General features: G+C 51.2%; 1 protein-coding gene across 1 annotated transcript in view; it reads left to right on the top strand.

Annotated features, from left to right (window-relative positions):
* Positions 1 to 21,670, top strand: part of LOC129017026 (unconventional myosin-XIX-like) — a 38,118-nt gene that overhangs the window by 16,273 nt on the left and 175 nt on the right. Inside the window, 20 exon segments of the mRNA XM_054457017.2 lie at positions 2,035 to 2,167; positions 2,843 to 2,912; positions 3,456 to 3,558; positions 4,281 to 4,377; positions 4,502 to 4,578; positions 6,525 to 6,615; positions 7,062 to 7,233; positions 8,837 to 8,910; positions 10,048 to 10,169; positions 10,459 to 10,572; positions 10,834 to 11,010; positions 11,365 to 11,517; positions 12,567 to 12,674; positions 13,952 to 14,022; positions 14,767 to 14,870; positions 16,732 to 16,898; positions 17,008 to 17,137; positions 18,807 to 18,892; positions 19,405 to 19,698; positions 21,549 to 21,668. Of these exon segments, the coding sequence (XP_054312992.2) occupies positions 2,035 to 2,167; positions 2,843 to 2,912; positions 3,456 to 3,558; positions 4,281 to 4,377; positions 4,502 to 4,578; positions 6,525 to 6,615; positions 7,062 to 7,233; positions 8,837 to 8,910; positions 10,048 to 10,169; positions 10,459 to 10,572; positions 10,834 to 11,010; positions 11,365 to 11,517; positions 12,567 to 12,674; positions 13,952 to 14,022; positions 14,767 to 14,870; positions 16,732 to 16,898; positions 17,008 to 17,137; positions 18,807 to 18,892; positions 19,405 to 19,698; positions 21,549 to 21,668 (2,463 nt within the window).

Below are 21,670 nucleotides of genomic sequence, written 5' to 3' on the forward strand. Positions count from 1 at the left end.
CACGCTGGAGTGCAGTGGTGTGATCTCAGCTCACTGCAACCTCCACCTCCTGGGTTCAAGTGATTCATCTGCCTCAGCCTTCCGAGTAGCTGGGATTACAGGTGCATGCCACCACACCTGGCTAATTTTTGTATTTTTAATAGAGACTATGTATTTTCAGTAGAGACGTTATAGTTTCACTATGGTGGCCAGGCTGATATCAAACTCCTGGCCTCAAGTGATTCGCCCTTCTCAGCCTCCCAAATTGCTGGGATTGCAGGCATGAGCCACTGCGTCCAGCCTTGTCCGAAATTTCATTACCAAGTCGATATTAGAAAATATTTTGAACTAATAAGTTAAAATGAAAGCACAACATCTTCATTACCTTTTTTTTTTTTTTTTTTTTTGAGACAGTTCGCTATTGTTGCCCAGGCTAGAGTGCAACGGTGCAAGCTCAGCTCACTGCAACCTGTGCCTCCCGGGTTCAAGCGATTCTCCTGCCTCAGTCTCCCTAGTAGCTGGAATTACAGGTGGATGCCATTCATGACACCCAGATAATTTTTGTATTTTTAGTAGAGACAGGGTTTCACCATGTTTGTCAAGGCTGGTTTTGAACTGCTGAATTCAGGCAATCCACCCACCTCGGCCTTCCCAAAGTGCTGGGATTACAGGCGTGAGCCACTGCACCTGGCCTCATTACCTTATTTAATCTTAATTACCTCCCAAAGATCCCTTCTCCAAATGCAGTCACATTGGGAGTGAGGGCTTCAAAATATGAATTTGAGGGGAACACAATTCAGTCTGTGGCATACCTTAAGAAGCTAGAGGGGAACAGAATAAACCCAAAGTATGCAGAAGAAGGGAAAAAGTGAAGATGAATAAAATAGAAAAAATATTAATGAAATAAAAGACTTTTCTCTGAAAAGATGAATAAAATGATAACTCTCGCTGGGTGCAGTGGCTCATGCCTGTAATCCAGCACTTTGGGAGGCCAAGGTGGGTGCATCACCTGAGGTCAGAAGTTAGAGACCAGCCTGACCAACATGGTGAAAGCATGTCTCTACTAAAAATACACAAATTAGCCAAATTTTACCAAACATTTAAGGAAGAAATGTTACCAGTTCTACATAAAGTCTTTCAGAAGATAGAAATATCTCTTATCCCAAAGAAAAATCTAAAGAATCTACAAAGTAAGTTGCCACCTTACTGCAACTAAAAAGTTGTAGAGAGTTTAGTGAGGTGTTAGGATACAAGGTCAATATGTAAAGACAGTGTATTTCTATGTCCTAGCCACAAACAATTAGAAGTTAAAATGAAAGTATACCTCACTTCAGCTGATTAAGAACAAAAGAGTATGAATTTTAAAATTAGACTGCTTGGGGCCAGGTGCGGTGGCTCACACCTGTAATCCCACTTTGAGAGGCCAAGGTGGGCAGATTACAAGGTCAGGAACTCGAGACCAGACTCGCCAACATGGTGAAACCCCGTCTTTACTAAAGATATAAAAAATTAGCCAGGCGTGGTGGCGCGCGCCTGTAATCCCAGCTACTCAGGAGGCTGAGGCAGGAGAATCGCTTGAACTCAGGAGGCAGAGGTTGCAGTGAGCCGAGATTGTGCCATTGCACTCCAGCCTGGGAGGCAGGACGAGACTCTTGTCTCGGAAAAAAAAATTAGACTGCTTGGGTATAAATTGGAGCCCAGTCATTAAGTAGATGCATGATTTTTAATAAATTTTTAAATTTCTATGCATTGGTTTTATTGTTTTATAAACAATTGTATAATCACACCTTTGCAGAGTTTGCAAAAAAAACATACACAGAAAGCCTCGATAGCTCAGTGTCTGCCACAGAGCTGGGAGAAACAGATGTGTACTCCCATTTTACAAACACAGGTAGAGGAAGTGCCTTGCCCGAGGCCAGGGTTGAATTCTGCCTTCACCCATTTTGTCAGCAACACACTGGTGGAGAAGAGAGCTCTGGTGGGTGCTGTTCTCAGGCAGGCTCAGAAGTGGGCGGGAACATAGATACAGCTCCCACAGGGCTGTTTCTGCCACAGACATGGACATCTCGCTGTCTAATGAAGTTCTATGCTGTGGTGGCCGCCTCACCTGCATCTTGGGAGAGCCACAAGATTGCAGAGAGGATAGAACAGAGGATCCTGAACTCCAACCCTGTCATGGAAGCTTTTGGTGAGCTTGGGCTCCTTTGCACAGTATCTCAGTCCCATTTCCTCTGGGATTTTCCACCTTCCAGGGAGAGGGGCAGTGCTTTGAGACCCTCTCTTGGGTGGGGTTGGAGGATGAGTGTATCCTTCACTGCCTCAGATCCCCAACCTCTCCCTGGTACTCCTCAGCATCATTCTAACAGAGGTAATGTCGTTCAGTCCTCTTCCTCGCTCCAGCCTAGGCACACATAACAGTCTTGCTGGAGAAGACCTGGTGGCTTAGCTCGTCCAAATTCTGTCCTTCTATCCAGTTTCCTGATGCTTCAATGAAGGGCACTTGTTAAGGGATACAAGGTGATTAGTGTGTGTGTTGGCACTGGAACCCAGATGTGCCTTCCTGTCTAAAGTCAGTAGTGACAGCTGATTGTTTTTGACCTTTCCCTTCAAAGAAAGGTCCCTGACTGCCTAGGCTTGCTCATTCCAATTTCTTGCCAGGAAGTTCTTCTAACTCACCTGAATCCCACTTGCTAAAGTGTGAGGGCCCATTTTCTAGTCCTGTCCCCTATGACATGAAAACCAACAAAGGGGCCTTTAGGTGACTTGAGCACAGGAACATGACCTCCAGAGACCTGCAGCCACCTTGGCTTATGAGGACTCTGCAAACCCAGGGGAGTGAAATAAACATAGGTGTGATCTGTAGGGAATGCGTGTACGCTGAGGAATAACAACAGCAGTCGCTTTGGGAAGTTCATCCAGCTCCAGCTGAACAGGTAATAGCTGCTGTCGCCCTGGCTAGTGGGAGGACGGGATTGGGGAGGTTGAAAGTGGCTGGGGCAGTATCTGGCCTGGGCCACCCCTCTGGGCAAAAACCCTGCTCCTCCTGGTGCATGCCCTTTACCTCAGGTGTGATCTTTGCACCTGGAGAACTATAGCTCCTCTCCCCTTGGTGAACCCCGGGGCAGTGCGCTTATTCAGGCCTGGGTTCCTCCTGTCTTCTACTCTTGCTCAGGGACTTCTAGCTAAATTGCCACCTCTTTGGACCATATCACTGAGCTTGAAGCTGGGACTTCGACTCCTGTCTTGGGGTAGAGCAAAGTGATGTGCAGAGGCCTTGGCCCTGTCCGCCTGAGCTAGATGCAGGGGAATATTCCAGGACACCCAAGGACATTCTGAGTGGTCCCCACCCCTCAATGCCCATTGGCTAAGTGGAAGAGCTTGGCGGGGAGTTGCCAGGTGGCAGGCAATCTGGCACACCCAAATTGGGCTATGGAATGAATGGGCAACTAACGGGCTCTGGCCTGTGTGTGCCCCAGGGCTCAGCAAATGACTGGAGCCGCAGTCCAGACCTACCTCCTAGAGAAAACTCGAGTGGCCTGCCAGGCTTCCAGTGAGAGGAACTTCCACATATTCTATCAGGTTTGTGCCAAATGGGGCCTACAGCGCCCCAGATGCGGGACAGGGATGGGTCCGTGTTTTTTAACCCCCCACCCCCTAGAATGCTCCATGCCTGGCTCCTTCACCTAGCTTTTGATGGAGCCACCACTTTCTCCTGCAGACTTCACATGCAACACTTCTGCCTCACACTGCACCTTGACTCCCAGCACAGTTGTGGCCTGGGGGGTATGTTTTACCTCCTCCATCAGACCAGAAGGTCCTTGAGGCTGGGACTGTATCTCTAGGGTGGAAGCTGTGTCACTCTTATCATTCTAAGGGCTCTCCTAGAATGGCATCTGTCTCTAGCAGAACAAGGGCTTCCCTAGAGCTGTGCCTTTTCCATCGGACTGGGAGTCCCCCAAGGCATGGATAGGATGTCTCCCTTTCTCTCAGAATCGGAGCATCCTTAGGTGATGGGTATGCCTCCCACGTCAAGACGACGGGCTCCCTGGGCAGGAGTTGTCCTTTTTTCACCAGACTGCAGGTTTCCCTAGAGCAAGGTTCTTTTGCATCAGGTTTGAGGCATCCAGGGCTATGTTTACGGCATCTTTTGCCCCCATACCTGCCCTGGGCTCTCGGAAGGGACCTCTGAGCCTTGTGACGTTGCTACCATCTCTCACTCCTCTTATCCCAACCCCATGCCTATGCAGGCCTGGACTTTTCTCAAACCCCCTACCCCGCCTCCCACCTACCCTTCTCCACAGATTTGCAAAGGAGCCAGTGAGGACGAGAGGCTCCAGTGGCACCTCCCTGAGGGAGCTGCCTTCTCCTGGCTGCCCAACCCAGAGAGGAGCTTAGAAGGTAAGGGGAGCCCCATCTAGCACCTTGCACTGACCCAGCATCACCCACCCACTCTGTACAGAGCCTGCCTCCCTCGCATCTTGCTGCTGCTGACCTCTGCCCCTGAACTTGGATTCTTTTTCAGAGGATTGTTTTGAGGTGACCAGAGAGGCCATGCTCCATTTGGGCATTGACACCCCTACCCAGAACAACATCTTTAAGGTCAGAAGAAAAGCCACGCCACTTATGTTTGGCAGAGATGACAGGCAGCCCCTTTCATAGAGCCTTTCCCTGGACATGGAGTTGGTCTTTCCCTGAGGATCTAGGACTTTGGGCCCCTCTATGCTACCTCCAGGGAATCAGTCACCTCTCTGTTCTGCTGAGGCTGGAGACCAGGTGGTGGGGTGGACGGGGCGTAAGGAACAGTGATGTGTACACAGTGCTAGAGTACAGAATGCAGTAACTGATCCATGGGGGCAGAGAGCAAGGTACTGCATGATCAGAAGAGAGAACTAGTGCTACCGCCTTGCTTGTCTAGTACATTAAAACTTACAAGTCATGTTCACACTTCTCTGCTCACTTAGTTTTTTAAACAGTCCTCTGTGTGTGTTTATTTCCCTTTATGCCTGAGAAAACCAGAGAGGTAAAGTGACGTGCCCAAGGTCGGATACCACTAAGTGGTGATACAGAGTACCAGACATAGTAATTCCAAATTTATACCCTCTCTGTCTTCCCCCAACCCATGCCCCGTTGTCCTCTGGAACATGAGACTGCCCCAGGTGAGCTGGGCTCCTCTCAGTCACACTAGGGGGGCCTCCCTTCTGTCTTTGCTGACAGAGCTGACTGCCTCCTCTCATCTTCCTCACCCTCTAGAGCAGCAGGAGGGGATAGATAGGATGGCCTGGCAGTCAAGACAGGGAGGCCACTTCAGGGAGGTAGCAATGCAGTGGAAAGTGACCCTCCAGATGAGGGCTGCTCAGACACTGCCAGGTAAGAACTTGACAGAAGGACAGCACCTGGGGACAAGCCCAGGATAAGTGGACAACACTGGGAGTCAGGGCAGGAGTGCTTTGGGGGTGGCATGACCCTCTGCCACAGCCCTTCTGCCTGGTGGGCATGGCAGTCTTCTGGAGCAAGTTGTGGCCGGAAGACCCGTAGCACATGGAGGCACCCTGCCTGGGACCATATAGGAATGGTGGGTGGGGTCCCTGTGTCAGGTCTGAGGGTGGTTGGTTTTTTTTGTTTGTTTGTTTGTTTTTTGAGATGGAGTTTTGGTCTCGTTGCCCAGTCTAGAGTGCAGTGGCACAATCTCAGCTCACTGCAACCTCCTCTTCCCGGGTTCAAGTGATTCTCCTACCTCAGCCTCCAAGTAGCTGGGATTACAGGCATGTGCTACCACACCCAGCTAATTGTGTGTGTGTGTGTGTGTATTTTTAGTAGAGATGGAGGTTCACCATATTGGTCAGGCTGGTCTTAAACTTCTGACTTCAAGTGATCCACCTGCCTCAGCCTCCCAAAGTGCTGGGATTACAAGCATGTGCCACCATGCCTAGCTGGGTCTGAGGGTTTTGAAGTTGCTGGGCCTTGGTGGGGTGAGGGGAGCTTCTGTCTATAGCCCCTGGGGGCTTGTCTGTGTGTAACACTGAGTACAAAGGCAAAGGGGCACCCATCGGACACAGACCAAGGTCACAGTTCCTCCAGCAGGCTGGGCTCTCAGAATCCTGGCAGTGGGAAAGGGCTCAAGGAAGCAGAGACAAGCCTCCAGCAGGCACACAGAAGCAGCCCTGCCCCCAGTCACCAGTCTATTCCTAGAGAGCAGGGGGCAGAGAGATAGAGGATGGGCGGGCATGGAGGCCCATGGGCTGCCCCAGGGGACATCTGAAGTCAGCCTGGGTTCTCATCCCATCTTTCCCCTTGGGAAGCACGTGTCCTCAGTCTCATCTCTATCGTAGGCAGTGGCGTAGCACATACCTTACAGGTTGTTGAAAAGATGCAATGAGGCAATGCATGTAACTTGTATAGAATTGTGCCTGGCAGAGATGGGCACACTTGGGCCATGATTGGGAGCTGCCCTTCTGCTGTCGTGATTGTACTCAGCAGAACGGCCCTTCCCAGAGTAGGCCCACGTCATGCCCTCTCCTACTCCTACCCATCCTTCTTTCCCCCAGGTCCTAGCTGGACTGCTGCACCTTGGCAATGTCCACTTTGCTGCCTCCGAGGATGAAGCCCAGCCCTGCCAGCCGATGGGTGATGCCAAGTGTGAGGGTCAGGGTGTGGGATATGGCAGGCCCTGTCAGGAAGGTAGCCAGCATTGCTGGGGTTGGGTGGAAGGCCGGATGGTGAAAATTGGAATCTGATGCCCTTGCTTTTGCCACCCACCATAGGGCCTGGCCCTGGATCATTTACTCCTCACCCTGTCTGGTGAGGCAGACAGTATCGTCCCCATCTTAAAGATGAGAAAATGAGTCAGAGGTTTGTAAAGTGATTTGTCCCATACTTGGCAGCATGGACTGGTACATGAAAGTGCTGGGTTTGAGTTCTGACTGCCGTTTATGGAGTCCCTTGGTGAGTCACTTCACTGATCAGAACTTAGGTTTCTTCTGTCCAGTTGGGCAAGTCATGGTCCCGCTGTGATGACTTCACAGTGCCTCGTGAAGAGGACTGGATGGAGAGTGATTTGCCTAAAGAGGATTTGCCCCTCCCAGACTCTGTCAGGACGGCAGCTTCGCTGCTGGGGCTCCCAGAGGACGTGTTGCTGGAGACGGTGCAGGTTAGAACCATCAGGGCAGGCAGACAGCAGCAGGTGTTCCGGAAGCCCTGCCCCCGAGCCGAGTGTGACACCCGTAGAGACTGCCTGGCCAAATTGATCTATGCGCGGTGAGCAGTTACTCTGGCCCCTGTCCTCCCAACAAGTGCTCTTCCTGTCCGGGGTTGGGCCAGACAACATCAGGCAATAGGCACAGGCCTGGGGTGGGGGATAAGACAGACTGGTTCCTCTCCCTGCTCCTCAAACCCCTGGACACAGCAGGGCACAGCTCCCAGGTTTTCCCCAAGCAGCACCTGCGGCCTCTTTCTGAGTGGGAAAGTTGCTACATTCCTGGCCAGAATTCAGCTCATTATTAAAGTTCAGGAGGCTGCTTTAGCCTCAGCAAGGTGAAGAGAGCCTGCTCAGCTGTCTGCTGGCAAGGCAGGTCCCAAAGGTGATCTAGAGCCTTCGCAGTTCCTGCTTCAGATCCTTGGCTGAATGGGCCTCTCTGTCTCCCTGTGCCTTTGTACATCACCTAGGAGTTTGATAGATTGTGGTAAAGCCAGAGGCTCAGCCCACAGCATGTAGCACAGTGGTGGAGGTGGGGTCCTGGCCTTTTCTGGTAGGTTACATGGGTACCTCCACCCTCTGGCCATGTGGTTAAGGATGATTTCTCACCTTGAGTTCTGAGATTCTTCGGCAGGCATTGTAAGGGCTTCAGGGGCCCAGAATCTTCTGAGATGAGCCAGAATGAGTGTATGTGTGTGCATGTGCACATGAGACGTTGGGCACCTTTCTGGGGAGAGGGTCCCCTGCTTTCGTAAACGCCACAAAGAGCCAAGAGCCTGAGAAGCTCTGCTGGGGGAACCGGATCGTCTGAGTTGAAAACGGTCCAGGGCAGCTGAGGCCACACTAAATCCGTTTCAGCAAGAGACTAGTTACCACTGCCTCAAAGCTAATTTCAGGTCACAATTTGAGGTCAAAGGCTTTTAAAGCCTTTGCCTACAAGTCACTCCAAGATGAGCAGATAAAGTGTGATGAACACAGATAGAGTGAGCTTCTGACCACAGGACATTTGCACAGCCCCTGTTGCAAAAAGAGCCAGTTTATTTACTGAAGTGAAAAAAGTTGCAGAGCAATTACTTTAAGAAAAATTGTGAGGAAGAAACCCCTGTATAGTGTTGTACGTGTCAGCGTCTTGTGTGGTAGTCTCATCTTCTCTGGGCTGGGGCCGGTTCTAGAGCGGAGGATGCCATTGTTGACCTCGGGACTGGGGGCCCACTTGTGCAGAACTACATCGGGGGTATGGTGGGGCCTTGAGCCCTGGGCTCCACAGGTAGAGTTTTGCAGGGGTGTTCAATGAACTCAGTTATTTACAAACCACACCCAGGCCCATCTGCCCCTTCCCAAGACACTAGCTGGGTCTCGAGCTATGTGACTGATGTAGATCCATTCCCTGCCCAGCCTAGGAGCTGAGCTTGTCCTGTGCTCAATCTTCCTAGAAAGACATGCCAGGTTTGTGTGTACCTGGGAACATGCATGCCCATAGCCTGCATCTGTAGTAGGTCAAAACGTGATAGGCCGGAAGCAAGAGGAGAGGATTTGGTCTTTGACCTGTCAGGCTCAGAATACAAGGGCCTCCCAGGGTGTAGCACCCTGATGGGGGGAGCAATTTTACCACCCCTTTGACCCAGCCAGACCCTCTCACCAGAGTCCACTCTCTTCCCCCAACAGGCTGTTTGACTGGCTGGTATCAGTGATCAACAGCAGCATCTGTGCAGACACCGACTCATGGACCACTTTCATAGGTAGCAAGGCCTCACTGTGCTGGGAGCACTCCAGAAAAAGAGCAATAAAGCCCTGGATGGAGAGGCAGGAGCCCTGGGTCCACTGTGTGACTCTGGGCTGTTCCTTTCCCTTTTTTGTCTCCTCTTGCATCTGCCTGCTAGCATAGGGCGAGATCTCTGCATAGGGTGAGATCTCTGCTCTCCTGCATCCACATCTGAGCAGTCCATAACTCTCCAGACAGGCTCAACAGTGCCTTGTCTGAAAGAGCTCTTTTTCTCCCCAGAGACCCAGCTCTAATTGTGGAGAGTAGTGGGGGTTGGGGAAAAGAGCTGGATTAGAAGGGACTGTGGAGGCTGGCACCGTGGCTCACACCTGTAATCCCAACATTTTGGGAGGCCAAAGAGGGAGGATCACTGGAGGCCAGGAGTTGGAGACCAGCCTGGGCGATATAGCAAGATCCCATTTCAAAGAAATTAGCCAGGCATGGTGCTACATGCCTGTAGTCCCAGCTACTCAGGAGACCGAGGTGGGAGGATCACTTCAGCCCAAGAGTTTGAGGCTTCTGTGAGCTGTGATCACACCACTGCACTCCAGCCTGGGCAACAGAGCAAGACCCTATCTTGGGGAAAAAAAAAAATAAAGACTTGGGGGACATGACTGAGGGAGGTCAACACGGTTGTAACTAGGTGGGACAGTCAGTTATAGGAGGAAATAAAGCTTAAAGGTACAAGTGCAGTTTGCTCATGGAATGGTGGAATTCTAGGCACCAAATTGGGCTAGTGAGACTAATGCCCTCCAAACTAGATTTAACACAGAAAATGTTCCCTGGGACCTGGTTTCCTCACAGGAGGTACCTATCAGAACCAGAGGATTCAGACTCAAAAATGGGCCTGATGCTCTGGGCTGTCTTTACACTTCATTTGGGTTTCCTGCTTGCTCTGAGCTCTACAGGGGAATGGGGTGGAGATGGAAGCCACCTTGGGTGGAGGGTAGGGAAGGTATGTTCTGCCCACCACGGGTGTCATGCTCACTCAGCCTGATGACCAGGCTGCCAAGTATAAGGCATTGGCAGGGGCCCAGCCACCCTGGGTTCCCTGGTCCCCTATTCCCCATCTGCTCCCTGCAGTGGCCCCATGGGTTCTCTGCCATCCTCCCAGGCCTGCTGGATGTGTATGGATTTGAGTCATTTCCTGACAACAGTCTGGAACAGTTGTGCATCAACTACGCCAATGAGAAGCTGCAGCAGCACTTTGTGGCTCACTACCTAAGGGCCCAGCAGGTGAGGGATGGGGTGAGCAGGAGGCAGGTCCTTCTTTTGGATCCTCAATCCCTTCCTGACCTTCCAGCCCCAGTCCAGGTTCTGATTAGAAGCCTTTTGTTCCTTCTTATTTTATTTTTAATTGACAAATAATAATTGCACATATGTAGTACAGTGTAATGTCTTGATATACTTTGTTTCTTTGATGCTGTTCTGGCATACGCTGTGGTACTGAGGCCAGCTGTGGATGGCCCGTCAGGACATCAGACCACAGCTGCCTTCTCCCACCCCATCCCACCTTGTTCTTCAGGAGGAATACGCAGTTGAGGGCCTGGAGTGGTCATTCGTCAACTACCAGGACAACCAGCCCTGTTTGGATCTCATTGAGGGAAGCCCCATCAGCATCTGCTCCCTCATAAATGAGGTGGGGAGGTCAGCTAATGAGCCGAGCACCAGAGTTGGCGTTTGGGTTTTCTGGGGCCTTGATGATTATCCTGTTTCCTCTCTGTGCCTCTCTCCTCCCAGTCTGCCAGATAGATCTGCTAACTGCTATATTTCCTCTCTGTTGGGGACACTATGATGCCTGTGTGATGTCTGCTGTCATGGAGGCCACAGGGTGGGGACAGTGAGGGTTGTGGTGAGCCACTCTCATGTTGGCGGCTGACCCCCTGTTCCCATCCCACAGGAATGCCGCCTCAATCGACCAAGCAGTGCAGCCCAGCTCCAGACACGCATTGAGACTGCCCTGGCAGGCAGCCCCTGCCTGGGCCACAATAAGCTCAGCCCGGAGCCCAGCTTCATTGTGGTGCATTATGCGGGGCCTGTGCAGTACCACACAGCAGGCCTGGTGGAGAAGAACAAGGTACGGGTTGGGCCATGCCCTATGGGGCCTGCGAGAAATGAGATGCTGGGTCTTTGCTATGCAGACATAGTAGTTTCCCATTGTGAGTCCTTTCTCTCCTGAACCTCCTCCCAGAATCCAGAATCACCATCTTGGGCCCACCTGTCTGAGGTCTCCACTAATCAAGCATGACCTGCCTGGAGATAACCCATGTTAGACTGGGTCTCCAGGTCTCTGGTTGTCCAGTGGACCTTCTCTTGGACTCGGGCCCTGTCCTACCTGGAAGCCCTGTCATCTGCGGCTTGGGTGGGCAATGGATGGCCCTGGGCAGAAGCTCCACCTGCCCTCACTGCTGCTCTTGCCATTTCCCAATAGGACCCTATCCCACCTGAGCTGACCAGGCTCCTGCAGCAATCCCAGGACCCCCTGCTCATGGGGCTGTTTCCTACTAACCCCAAAGAGAAGACCCAGGAGGAACCCTCTGGCCAGAGCAGGGCCCCTGTGTTGACCGTGGTATCCAAGTTCAAGGTGGGTCTGATGTGCTGATGGGAGGTGCTTGGTTCACTCCACGGTCTCACAAATATTTATTGAGCACCTGCCAGGATCGGTGCTGTTTGTTGGGGATCAGTGGCAAGTCAAGTAGATGTGGTCCCAGTCACCTGGAGTTTATACTTCAGTGTGGAAGACAGAAACAGTAGATAAATAGGCTATCAGGTATAATATGATAGGAAGTCTAGGGGCCTATGGGGGCACTATGCAGCCTCTCACCCCCTGCCAGTGGGGTGCTCATGGGAAGAGGATCAGCTACATGAGCTTCTTTGACCTGGCTCATCCCCAGCTGTCTAGCTTCCTGCTCTAACCCTACCCTCACTCACTTCTCTCACACCGTCTGCTTTCTACCACCTCTCAGTCCTTGCATGTACCGCCCCACCTTCCTGGGATACTCTTGACCACTGCCCCATCAGCTCCACCTCACTCCCATCCTCCATGCCCCTTTTCCTAGTTTAGTCCTTCTCATCCTTCAGACTTTAGCTTTATCACCACCTCCTTGAGGAGGCACCTGGAAAACCAGGTTTGATTAGCACTTTCCTACCTAGCCTCAGACACACCCCCAAGGGTGTTCATCCAACATGTGTGGCCCATTGGACTGAGCTCTGACATGACAGCAGGCAGCCTGTGGCACAGCCTCCAACACACAGGATGAGCTGAGTGATAACAGTTGTTGCTGGACGAATGGCAAGAAGTTTTGAGAGTGCTCTTTTCTAAGAAGATTGCTCTGGGGAGAAGTGGGGAGGGGAAAGAGGAGGAGATTGGATTCAGGGAGACCAGTCAGGGAGGATCACAGGTTTAGAAGGGTCCCTTAAGACAGAGGTGAGGAGCATGGGAAGTCGGGAGAGGAATGTGCTCTGAGCCTGCTCATTGAGAGCCTGCAGCAGTCATCCCTGCACAGGAGATTCTTGGTCTCAGGATCATGGAAGGGCCCGCTGGAGGCATTTGATGTAGTTACTAACCAGAGCCCAGTTGATGGCTCTGGGCAGCCCCTCTCCCTGCCTAACCCCATGGTCTCTCATCTGCAGGCCTCGCTGGAGCAGCTTCTGCAGGTCCTACACAGCACCACGCCCCACTACATTCGCTGCATCAAGCCCAACAGCCAGGGCCAGGCGCAGACCTTCCTCCAAGAGGAGGTAATTAACACCGGGCCAAAGCTGCTTTGCACCAAGCCCCATCTGGCCAAGGCCCTGGAGAGATGAAGGGCAGGACATCTGTTCCAAATGGAGTGAACAGAGGTGGTCTCTCCGGCCAGGCGTGACATGAGAGAGGACCCATCTCCCTTGCTGTGGCAGGGCAGGCATGTATGGTTATGTGGTCTGTGCATAGTAGCCTAGCCAGGGAGGCAAGTTCCAGTGCATCTTGTTTTTTTGAGCCATGTACCCTGATGAGAGACTGAAGCTGCCCAGAGGAATGGGTGTCTTGTGATTAGCTGAAAGTCTGCATCACCATACAGTCCCCGCACAGTGCAGCCATTTCTCACTGGAGGTATCATTTTTTTCTTTCTTTTTTTTTTTTTTGAGACTGAGCCTCACTCTGTCACCCAGGCTGGAGTGCAGTGGTACAATCTCAGCTCACTGCAACTTCCGCCTCCCGGGTTCAAGTGATTCTCCTGCCTCAGTCTCCCAAATAGCTGGAATTACAGGTATGCACCACCACACCCAGCTGATTTTTGTATTTTTAGTAGAGATGGGGTTTCACCATATTAGCCAGGCTGGTCTCGAACTCCTGATCTCAGGTGATCTGCCTGCCTCAGCCTCCCAAAGTGCTGGGATTACAGGCGTGAGCAGCCACCTCACTCAGCCGGTATCATTTTTTGCTAATCTAACGAAAGCACTCTAGCCAGCAGCTGCCCTTTTCTTGGGGTTGCAGGTTCTGAGGGATGTGGATGAGGGGTGAATGCTGGGCACTGCTAAAGGTGTGACCTGGTAGATGTGGCCTTCCGGTTTGTAGCCAGGACAACTCAGCTCTGTGGTAAAGACCTGGATTCAGGTCACAGAAGAATCTTCATAGTATAATATTCCCTGCCTCTCAGCTGTGAGCCACCCTCTAATGCCTGCAGACAATGAAAACAATCCAAACTGGAAATTTGCCTGGGCTGGGTTGTGTGGTAGTGAGACTACACTGAAGGCAGGGTGAGATGGAGCCAGGACATCACTTGCCTCAGCTGTATCAGAAGCCATGCGTTGGATGAGGGGGACTTGGGACCACCAGGACCCTTTCTAGCAGGGAGATTTGTTTTCAAGGTCCCTCGATTTCTCACTGCCCCAAGGAGATACCCCCATTAGCCAAGCCTTGGGAGAGCCTGCAGCTCGGCACTGGCCAGGGCCTAAGAAGAAGGGCTGAGAGAATGGCATTTCTGGCCTGCTGGCCCCATGCTGCAGGTGCCTGCCCTGTCTCCCCACCCTTGCAGGTCCTGACCCAGCTGGAGGCCTGTGGCCTCGTGGAGACCATCCATATCAGTGCTGCTGGCTTCCCCATCCAGTGAGTGGGCTTGATCACGGCACAGTGCAGGGCCAGTGCAGAGTGGGGTTAGGACTCTCATCGGGCAAGAGCCTGCCCAACCCAGAGTGAGATGTGGAGATGAAGAGAAAGAGGCTGGTCTGTAGAAGTCAACTGGGAACTAGGGAGCAGCATCCATTCGTTTATCCATTCACTTATTGTGCGCTATTTTGTACCCAGCTGATGGCTGTGACAAAAGCCACATTGGTACAATGTTGGGGACAGAAGCCAGACTCAGGAGGGCTGACAAGCAATTGGGAGGAAGTGCAGGTATCAGGTGCCATCAGCTGTCTGAGAAGTGTTGCCTTGATGGGGAGCCGGGAGATCTGGGGGAGGAAGAGGAGACTGTGGGGTCAGAGAGGTCAGAGGAGAGATGTGGCCAAGCATGTCTGCATCATAGGAGTGGTCCAATTGGGGAGAGGCCTGTCAGCCCCTTTGGAGGGAGGCAGCCCGCAAATCCCCTGCTAACACAAGAGATGCTTTGTGTTGGTAGGCCAAGGCAGCAGGGAGAGCAGACCCATTTTAAATGGTCTTTATGGGTTTCCAACTAAGTGATCCTAGAAATCGCTTCAAAACCACATTCACATTCAGTGGGGATACTCGGGGAGGGCAGCACCATGCTGTGTTGTTGAGCAGATTAAATAGAATAACTTCTGTTGAGCCCTGAGCCGTTAACCTGGCTCACAGATGAAGTAATTCTCTCCTTCTGCCTGCTTTGGTTTCCAGGGTCTCTCACCAAAACTTTGTAGAACGATACAAGTTACTAAGAAGGCTTCGTCCTCGCACATCCTCTCGCCCCGACAGCCCATATCCTGCCAAAGGGCTCCCTGGTGAGTGGGACCCATGAGTTAGTCATTTGTGCAACCACAATTTACTGAGCCTCTACCCTGTGCCCTGTCTCAGGGCTAGGGGCTGGGGCTTACTGATGAATAAAACACAGCCCTGGTTTTGGTTCAGTGGGGGAACAGATTCAAAAAAGACAAATAGTATGGAAAGTGGAAAGGCAGAGCTATGAGCAGGATGCTGTGGGTGGTGCTAGGGAGGTGTGAATTGGGGAAGGCTTCCTGGAGGAGGTAGTATCTGAGAATAAATTGGATTAGCCAGGTGATGAGTGGTCCACATGATAGATGTAATCTGAACACAGGCCTAGAGGCTTGAGGCAGCAGTGTGGGTATGAGGAACTCCAGCCCGTTCTGTGTTGCTGGTTCATTGAGGCAGAGAACTGGGGCAGGTGAGGCTGGAGTGGCAGGTAGGGCTCCATCAAGGAATCTGGACTTTATTCTCTGGACAGATGAGCAGGCACTGCAGGGGAGGGAGCAAATGACTCTATCAGCCTCACACTTTCTGGAGACCACTCTGGAGGCACCATGGAGGGCCGTGGGAGTGAGGCTGCAAAGTTGCCCCAATAGAGAGAAACAAGAAATGTGGGCACGGTCGGGAAATGTTTGTTGGAAGAAACTGGTCAGTCTTGGTAGGGGCTTGACTAGATGTAGAGGGAGAGGAAAGGAGTAAATTAACTTAGCCTGGGCAGTGAGGAAAAGCAAGAGGAAAAGAGGTTCAGGGAGGCTGAAGAGCCCGGGCATGGGTGACTTGTCCTGCAGGTCCAGTGAAGAAGTCTGCAAGGCACTTAGGCAGGCTTTAGTCTCAAGGGAAAGATCTGGAGGCCCTCATATGGGGGTTGTCAGCATGCAGATAAAAGAGAGGCTGTGGGAGCCACAGGGCCCAGACACAGGCAGAGGGAGAACAGGCCAAGGACAGGCTGCTGGGGGGCCCCGCCTCGGCAGGACCCCAGCCCAGCAATGCTGCCCCTCCCACCCAGCCTTACCCTGGGCCCCTCACAGCCGTTGGGGCAATCCTGCTTTGTTTCCTCTCCTCCTGGGCAGTTTTCACTTTCCTTTCACCCTTTCTCCTTTCTTCTCCCTCTCCATGGTTTGCTGTCCTGTTCCATGTCTCTTGCCCAAAGCCCTTCTGGCCCCTGGTTGATTTTGCTGCTGTTTCTCATCTGTGGTGTCTCCTTTGGCAGCCTCTGTCTCCAGAGAGGCACTGGGCAGCTAAGGTGGTCAGAGCCCTCAGGTAAATCCTCCCTCTCCAGGAGTCAGCCCTGCGAGCTGCGGGAGGGCAGGCAGTGGGACGCGGGACCTTTGCAGGACTGGGATTTTTTTTAATTTATTTTTTAATTTATTCTTTTTATTTGCAGTAGAAGATTCCCAAACTAAGGGCTGGGATTGGATCTCCCTTTTCCCATACATGGCGGGGAGTTGAGGGGTCGGGGCTGAGGGAGTGGCCTATAGCTGCCCTGTTTGGCCCTCAGGATATGTGTTTGTGGCCTTGGAAACAAATGCTGGCTGAGCAGCCTGGGATTCCAAGCTTGGAAGGAGTCACCCTTCCAGGTGTCAAGCACCCTCTGCCAGCCTGCCCAAAGGGACTCATGGCAGTAGAGGCTGTGGGACACCCCAGGACACACAGGCTCAAGTGGGTATTCCAAGGCTCCACGGAACAGCCAGCACCCTGAGGGACAATAGAGAGGCTGTTTGTGGCTTCCTCCAAAAGAAGAACGAGGAGAAAATGGCTAGAGCCAAGAACAGCAGGAAAGAAACCTGTAGAATGCTAGGGAGGCCAAAGCCAGTTTCTTCAGCCCGCAGAGGCATGTAGAGATGACCATGCACTGATGGGGCCATCTCCCTCCCCCAGAATGGTGTCCACACAGCGAGGAAGCCACGCTTGAACCTCTCATCCAGGACATTCTCCACACTCTGCCGGTCCTAACTCAGGCAGCAGCCGTAACTGGTGACTCGGCTGAGGCCATGCCAGCCCCCATGCACTGTGGCAGGACCAAGGTGTTCATGACTGACTCCATGGTGAGCTGGTTTGGGGATGAGGAGGTTACAGAGGCAAGCTGTGTGCTCTCCTCAGCAGGAGGAGGCAGGGGGAGAAGAGGCTGTCCTCAATGGATGCCTTTTCTCCCAGCTGGAGCTTCTGGAATGTGGGCGTGCCCGGGTGCTGGAGCAGTGTGCCCGCTGCATCCAGGGTGGCTGGAGGCGACACCGGCACCGAGAGCAGGAGCGGCAGCGGCGGGCCGTCATGCTCATCCAGGCAGGTAAGTGGGCAAGTCACCTGTCAGCACTGCACACAGACCCCACAGGATGTTGGTTTCCTTTGAAACATAGCTCGTCGAGTCCTCATCTCCTGAAGCTGTGTCCCACCCTGAAGAGATGTCCCTGTGGTGTGCTGGGATTCACCACAGGGAAGGCACGTCCCTGTGGTGTGCTGCGATTCAACTTCCCTGTCCCCCTCACCCATAGCGTCTCTCCAGTTCAGTGGAAACCAAGTCACTCCACAAACAAAGGTGCTCTGTAAGAAGTGGAGGCTAAACATTGTCTTTAATTCCTCTTTCTCAGACCCTGACAGCTGTTTAGGCCAACTTTTTTTCCCTTTATGACAACTCAGACCATTACCTGCTGGGCTCTAGGGCTGGAATGAATTTAAGGAGAAGGTAAAAACCAAAAGGAGTTCATCCAATGAAAAGATGTATTAACCAACATGTTCATAGTGGTCTTATTTTGAAAAGGAAAAGTGTTAGAAAGAACCCAGATATCTAACAGTGGTGACATCATGGCCAGATGATGGACTGGACCATCCCTATGATGCAGCTAAGTGTTTTTGAAGAATATTATAAATTTAATGGAGAACCACTTCCAAAATGATATTTATACCTAGATGTCAAACTACATATTAAGGGCAATGCCATCCTTTTAAGGTGTGTTTCTGTGTGTGTAGGCTAGGCATTAAAAAATTGTATAAGGAAGCTGGGCACAGTAGTTCGCTCCTGTAATCCCAGCATTTTGGGAGGCTGAGGTGGGAGGATCACTTGAGCCCAGGAATTTGATACCAGCCGGGCAACATGGCAAAACCCTGTCTCTACTAAAAATACAAAAATTAGCCAAGTGTGGTAGTATGCACCTATAATCCTAGCTACTCAGGAGGCTGAGGTAGGAGAATCACCTCAACCCAGGAAGCAGAGCTTGCAGTGAGCTGAGATTGCACCATCGCACTCCAGCCTGGGTGACAGAGCAAAAAAAAAAAACAAACAAACATAATTAACTGCCTGGTGGCGCATGCCTGTGGTCCCAGTTACTCCAGAGACTGAGGCAAGAGGATTGCTTGAGCCTGGGAGATTGAAGCTACAGCCTTACTGAGGCTACAATAAGCTGTTCGTGCCACTGCACTCCAGCCTGGGCAAGACCCTGTCTCAAAAAAAAAAACGAAACAAAAAGAAAAAGAATATGCTGAAATTGTAGAGAAGGGAATAAAAATTACCACCATCTATTAATTGTATCAGTGTTTGGGTATATGGTGATGTGAGATCAGGGATGCATAAAGTGAACAAATTCAACGAGGATTTAAAAAAAAAAAAAAAAAGTTTTTAAAGGCACAGACAATCCAGACCTCTCCTATTCCCTGGGTGCTGACCTGGACCCAGCCTGAGACAGGAAGTAACTGCTGGGCCCTCAGCCAGTCCTTCTCCCCAATGCCCCTTCACTGTGTTGTGTAGGTGTATTCAAGTGTGTGGGCAGTGTAAGGAATGTTTAAAAGTCAATTTTTGCCTTATGTATTGATTTTAGAACCTTATTTGTAGCAATTTATTGGAAAAAAAAAAAAACGTATTTGAAACTTTGACAGCAACTGTGGTGCTGCTGCAGCCAAGTCACTGACAGCTCTAATGGCCCCTTTATTATCTCTTTCCTGTTTCTGGGCAAACCTCTTAGCCATTCGTTCCTGGTTAACTCGGAAACACATCCAGAGGCTGCATGCAGCTGCCACAGTCATCAAGCGTGCATGGCAGAAGTGGAGAGTAAGTAAGACCCAAGAAGTCGGGGTGGGCAGTGGATCAATTTTGGGGACCAGATGGACCCGAGTGGGAATGCTGGCTCTGCCACTGCAATGTAGGTGGCCTTGGGCAGGTTGTTCAGCCTCTGTGAGCCTCATATTCCTCGTGTATGCAGTGGGCACAGTAACACCTACCCTGCAGGGTGGTTATGTAGGTAAAGAGTGGTATAAGCAACTCTGGGAATATACCAAACTCTGGGATGTACACTTTAGAAGACTGGGTTTTATGGCATATCAGTTATATCTTGATGGACTGTTACCTTGTTTTCAAGTAGCATATGTAAGGCCTAAGCACAGTTGCCTGGGGTGTATAGACTTGTGCCATATGGAACCAGTTTGGTTCAGGGCAGCCAGCTGTTTGCAACCAGTTACCTTCAGTTCACCTTAAGATGATTTGTTAAAGATAGTTTTGATTTCCATTTTCTGCTAAGAGGGCTAGATAAATCTAAAGCTATAAAGGGATGTTTGCTTTTTAAGATCAGAATGGCCTGCCTTGCTGCTAAAGAGCTGGATGGTGTGGAAGAAAAACACTTCTCTCAAGCTCCCTGTTCCCTGAGCACCTCGCCACTGCAGACCAGGCTCCTGGAGGCAATAATCCGCCTCTGGCCCCTGGGACTGGTCCTGGCCAATACGGCTATGGGTGTAGGCAGCTTTCAGAGGAAATTAGTGGTCTGGGCTTGCCTCCAGCTCCCCAGGGGCAGCCCCAGTAGCTACACTGTCCAGACAGCACAAGACCAGGCTGGTGTCACGTCCATCCGAGCGCTGCCTCAGGTACGTTGTGTGTGATGGCCATGACAGCTTTGTTCCTGAGGACAGTAGGAGCAAAGCCTACAAGTTCACAGCGGGAGTGAGACTGAGGCTGGGACAAGATCCGTCCCTAACCCTACCAGGTAAACCAGAGGGCTGCACGTCCCAACCAGCTGAAGATTTGGATTATTTACTTTGTTATAACTGGGAATCTTCCAGAGCCCTTTATCTTTTTAAAAACTGCTTCTAATTATTTCGGCATCTCTAATCTAGTCCCATTTCCAAATGCAGTGCTGCGTTTCTAGCAAGCTCCCAGTTGATTCTGATGCTCCATGAACCACACTGAGAACCAAGGCTTTAGATGAGTCAGGAGCAGGAGGTGATGAAAGTTTAGCTTAGGGCCTGAAGCGGTGGCTCACGCCTATAATCCCAGCACTTTGGGAAGCCGAAGCGGGCGTATCACCTGAGGTCAGGAGTTCGAGACCAGCCTGGCCAACATGGCGAAACCCCATCTCTACTAAAAATACAAAAATTGGTTGGGTGTAGTGGCAGGCGCCTGTAGTCCCAGCTACTCAGGAGGCTGAGGCACGAGAATTGCTTGAATCTGGGAGGGAAAGGTTGCAGTGAGCCGAGATTGCGCTGCTGCACTCCAGCCTGAGTGACAGGATGAGAGTCCGTCTAAAAGAAAAAAAAAAGTTTGGCTTAGGGTAATAATAGGTCAATTACAGAAAAGAGGAAAAATTCACGAGATGTAGCAAAAAAGAAACTACCCAAGACTTGAGAGCAAATAATCTAATTAGTCCCACATCACAACTTGGGTTGTGAGGAGTTTGTTACCTCAAATGGCACTGGATTTGGCACCATGTTTTCCTCAAATTGTATTGCTTGGTTTTTCTCCTTTTGTAGCTGACGAAATGACAAGCAGGGTCAGTGGTCCAAGTTCTCTGTGGGTTTTTTTTCTCCATGTTATTTAATTTTTTGAGATGGAGTCTCACTCTGTTGCCCAGGATGGAGTGCAGTGGGTTTAAGCGATTCTCCTGCCTCAGCCTCCCGAATAGCTGGGACTACAGGGCATGTGCCACCATGCCTGGCTATATTTCTTTTTGTATTTTTAAGAGACAGGGTTTCGCCATATTGGCCAGGCTGGTCTCGAACTCCCGACCTCAAGTGGTCTGCCTGCCTTGCCCTCCCAAAGTGCTGGGATTACAAGTGTGAGCCACCGTACCCAGCTGTTTTTATATAAGCATCCAGGGAAAAGTCAGCCAGCACACTCAGGAAGTCAGTGTCACTCAGGGCTTTGTGAGTTACCCCAGTAAGCCAGGCCTCATAGAAATAAAGTGGCCAAGGAAAGGTGAAAGTGTGTTGCACTGGGAGGTAGAACCCCAGGGTCTGGGTCCTGGTTCTGCCCCATTCACTGGATGATCTTGGCTAAGACACATTTTCTCGGAGCCTGTCTATAAAATGGGCTAATACTTAACCTACTGCATGGAGTCATAGCAAGGAATAAGTGAAATGACAAGGCAGAAGGAAACACCAAATTTCCATTCAGAGGAATTACTATATAAGCCTTAATCTGGATGAAATCTCCCATGAAAACCCACAGGCCTGCTAAACAGAAGGGTAAATGTTTTGCTCTTCTGGCTTTAAGCAGTCATAGGAATGTGACAGACATTCCTCTTAGGGAGCGCCTCCTCCTAGGGTTTCCTCATCTGTCTCACACTGAGTGGATGTAATGCTATTTTAATCCTGCTGTGGCCCCCAGTACTAGTACTTGTCCATACCTCCTTGCATTTTTAGCGTCTGCTCTGTGGGGTTGTTAGGCCCTGGCACTCCCAGGAACTGGTGCTAAAGCTGCATCTCTCTCTCCCCTCTAGGGATCGATAAAGTTTCACTGCAGAAAGTCTCCACTGCGGTATGCTGACATCTGCCCTGAACCTTCGCCCTACAGCATTACAGGCTTTAATCAGATCCTGCTGGAAAGACACAGGCTGATCCA

The sequence above is a fragment of the Pongo pygmaeus genome, chromosome 19 (assembly GCF_028885625.2).
Source record: "Pongo pygmaeus isolate AG05252 chromosome 19, NHGRI_mPonPyg2-v2.0_pri, whole genome shotgun sequence".
NCBI lineage: Eukaryota > Metazoa > Chordata > Mammalia > Primates > Hominidae > Pongo > Pongo pygmaeus.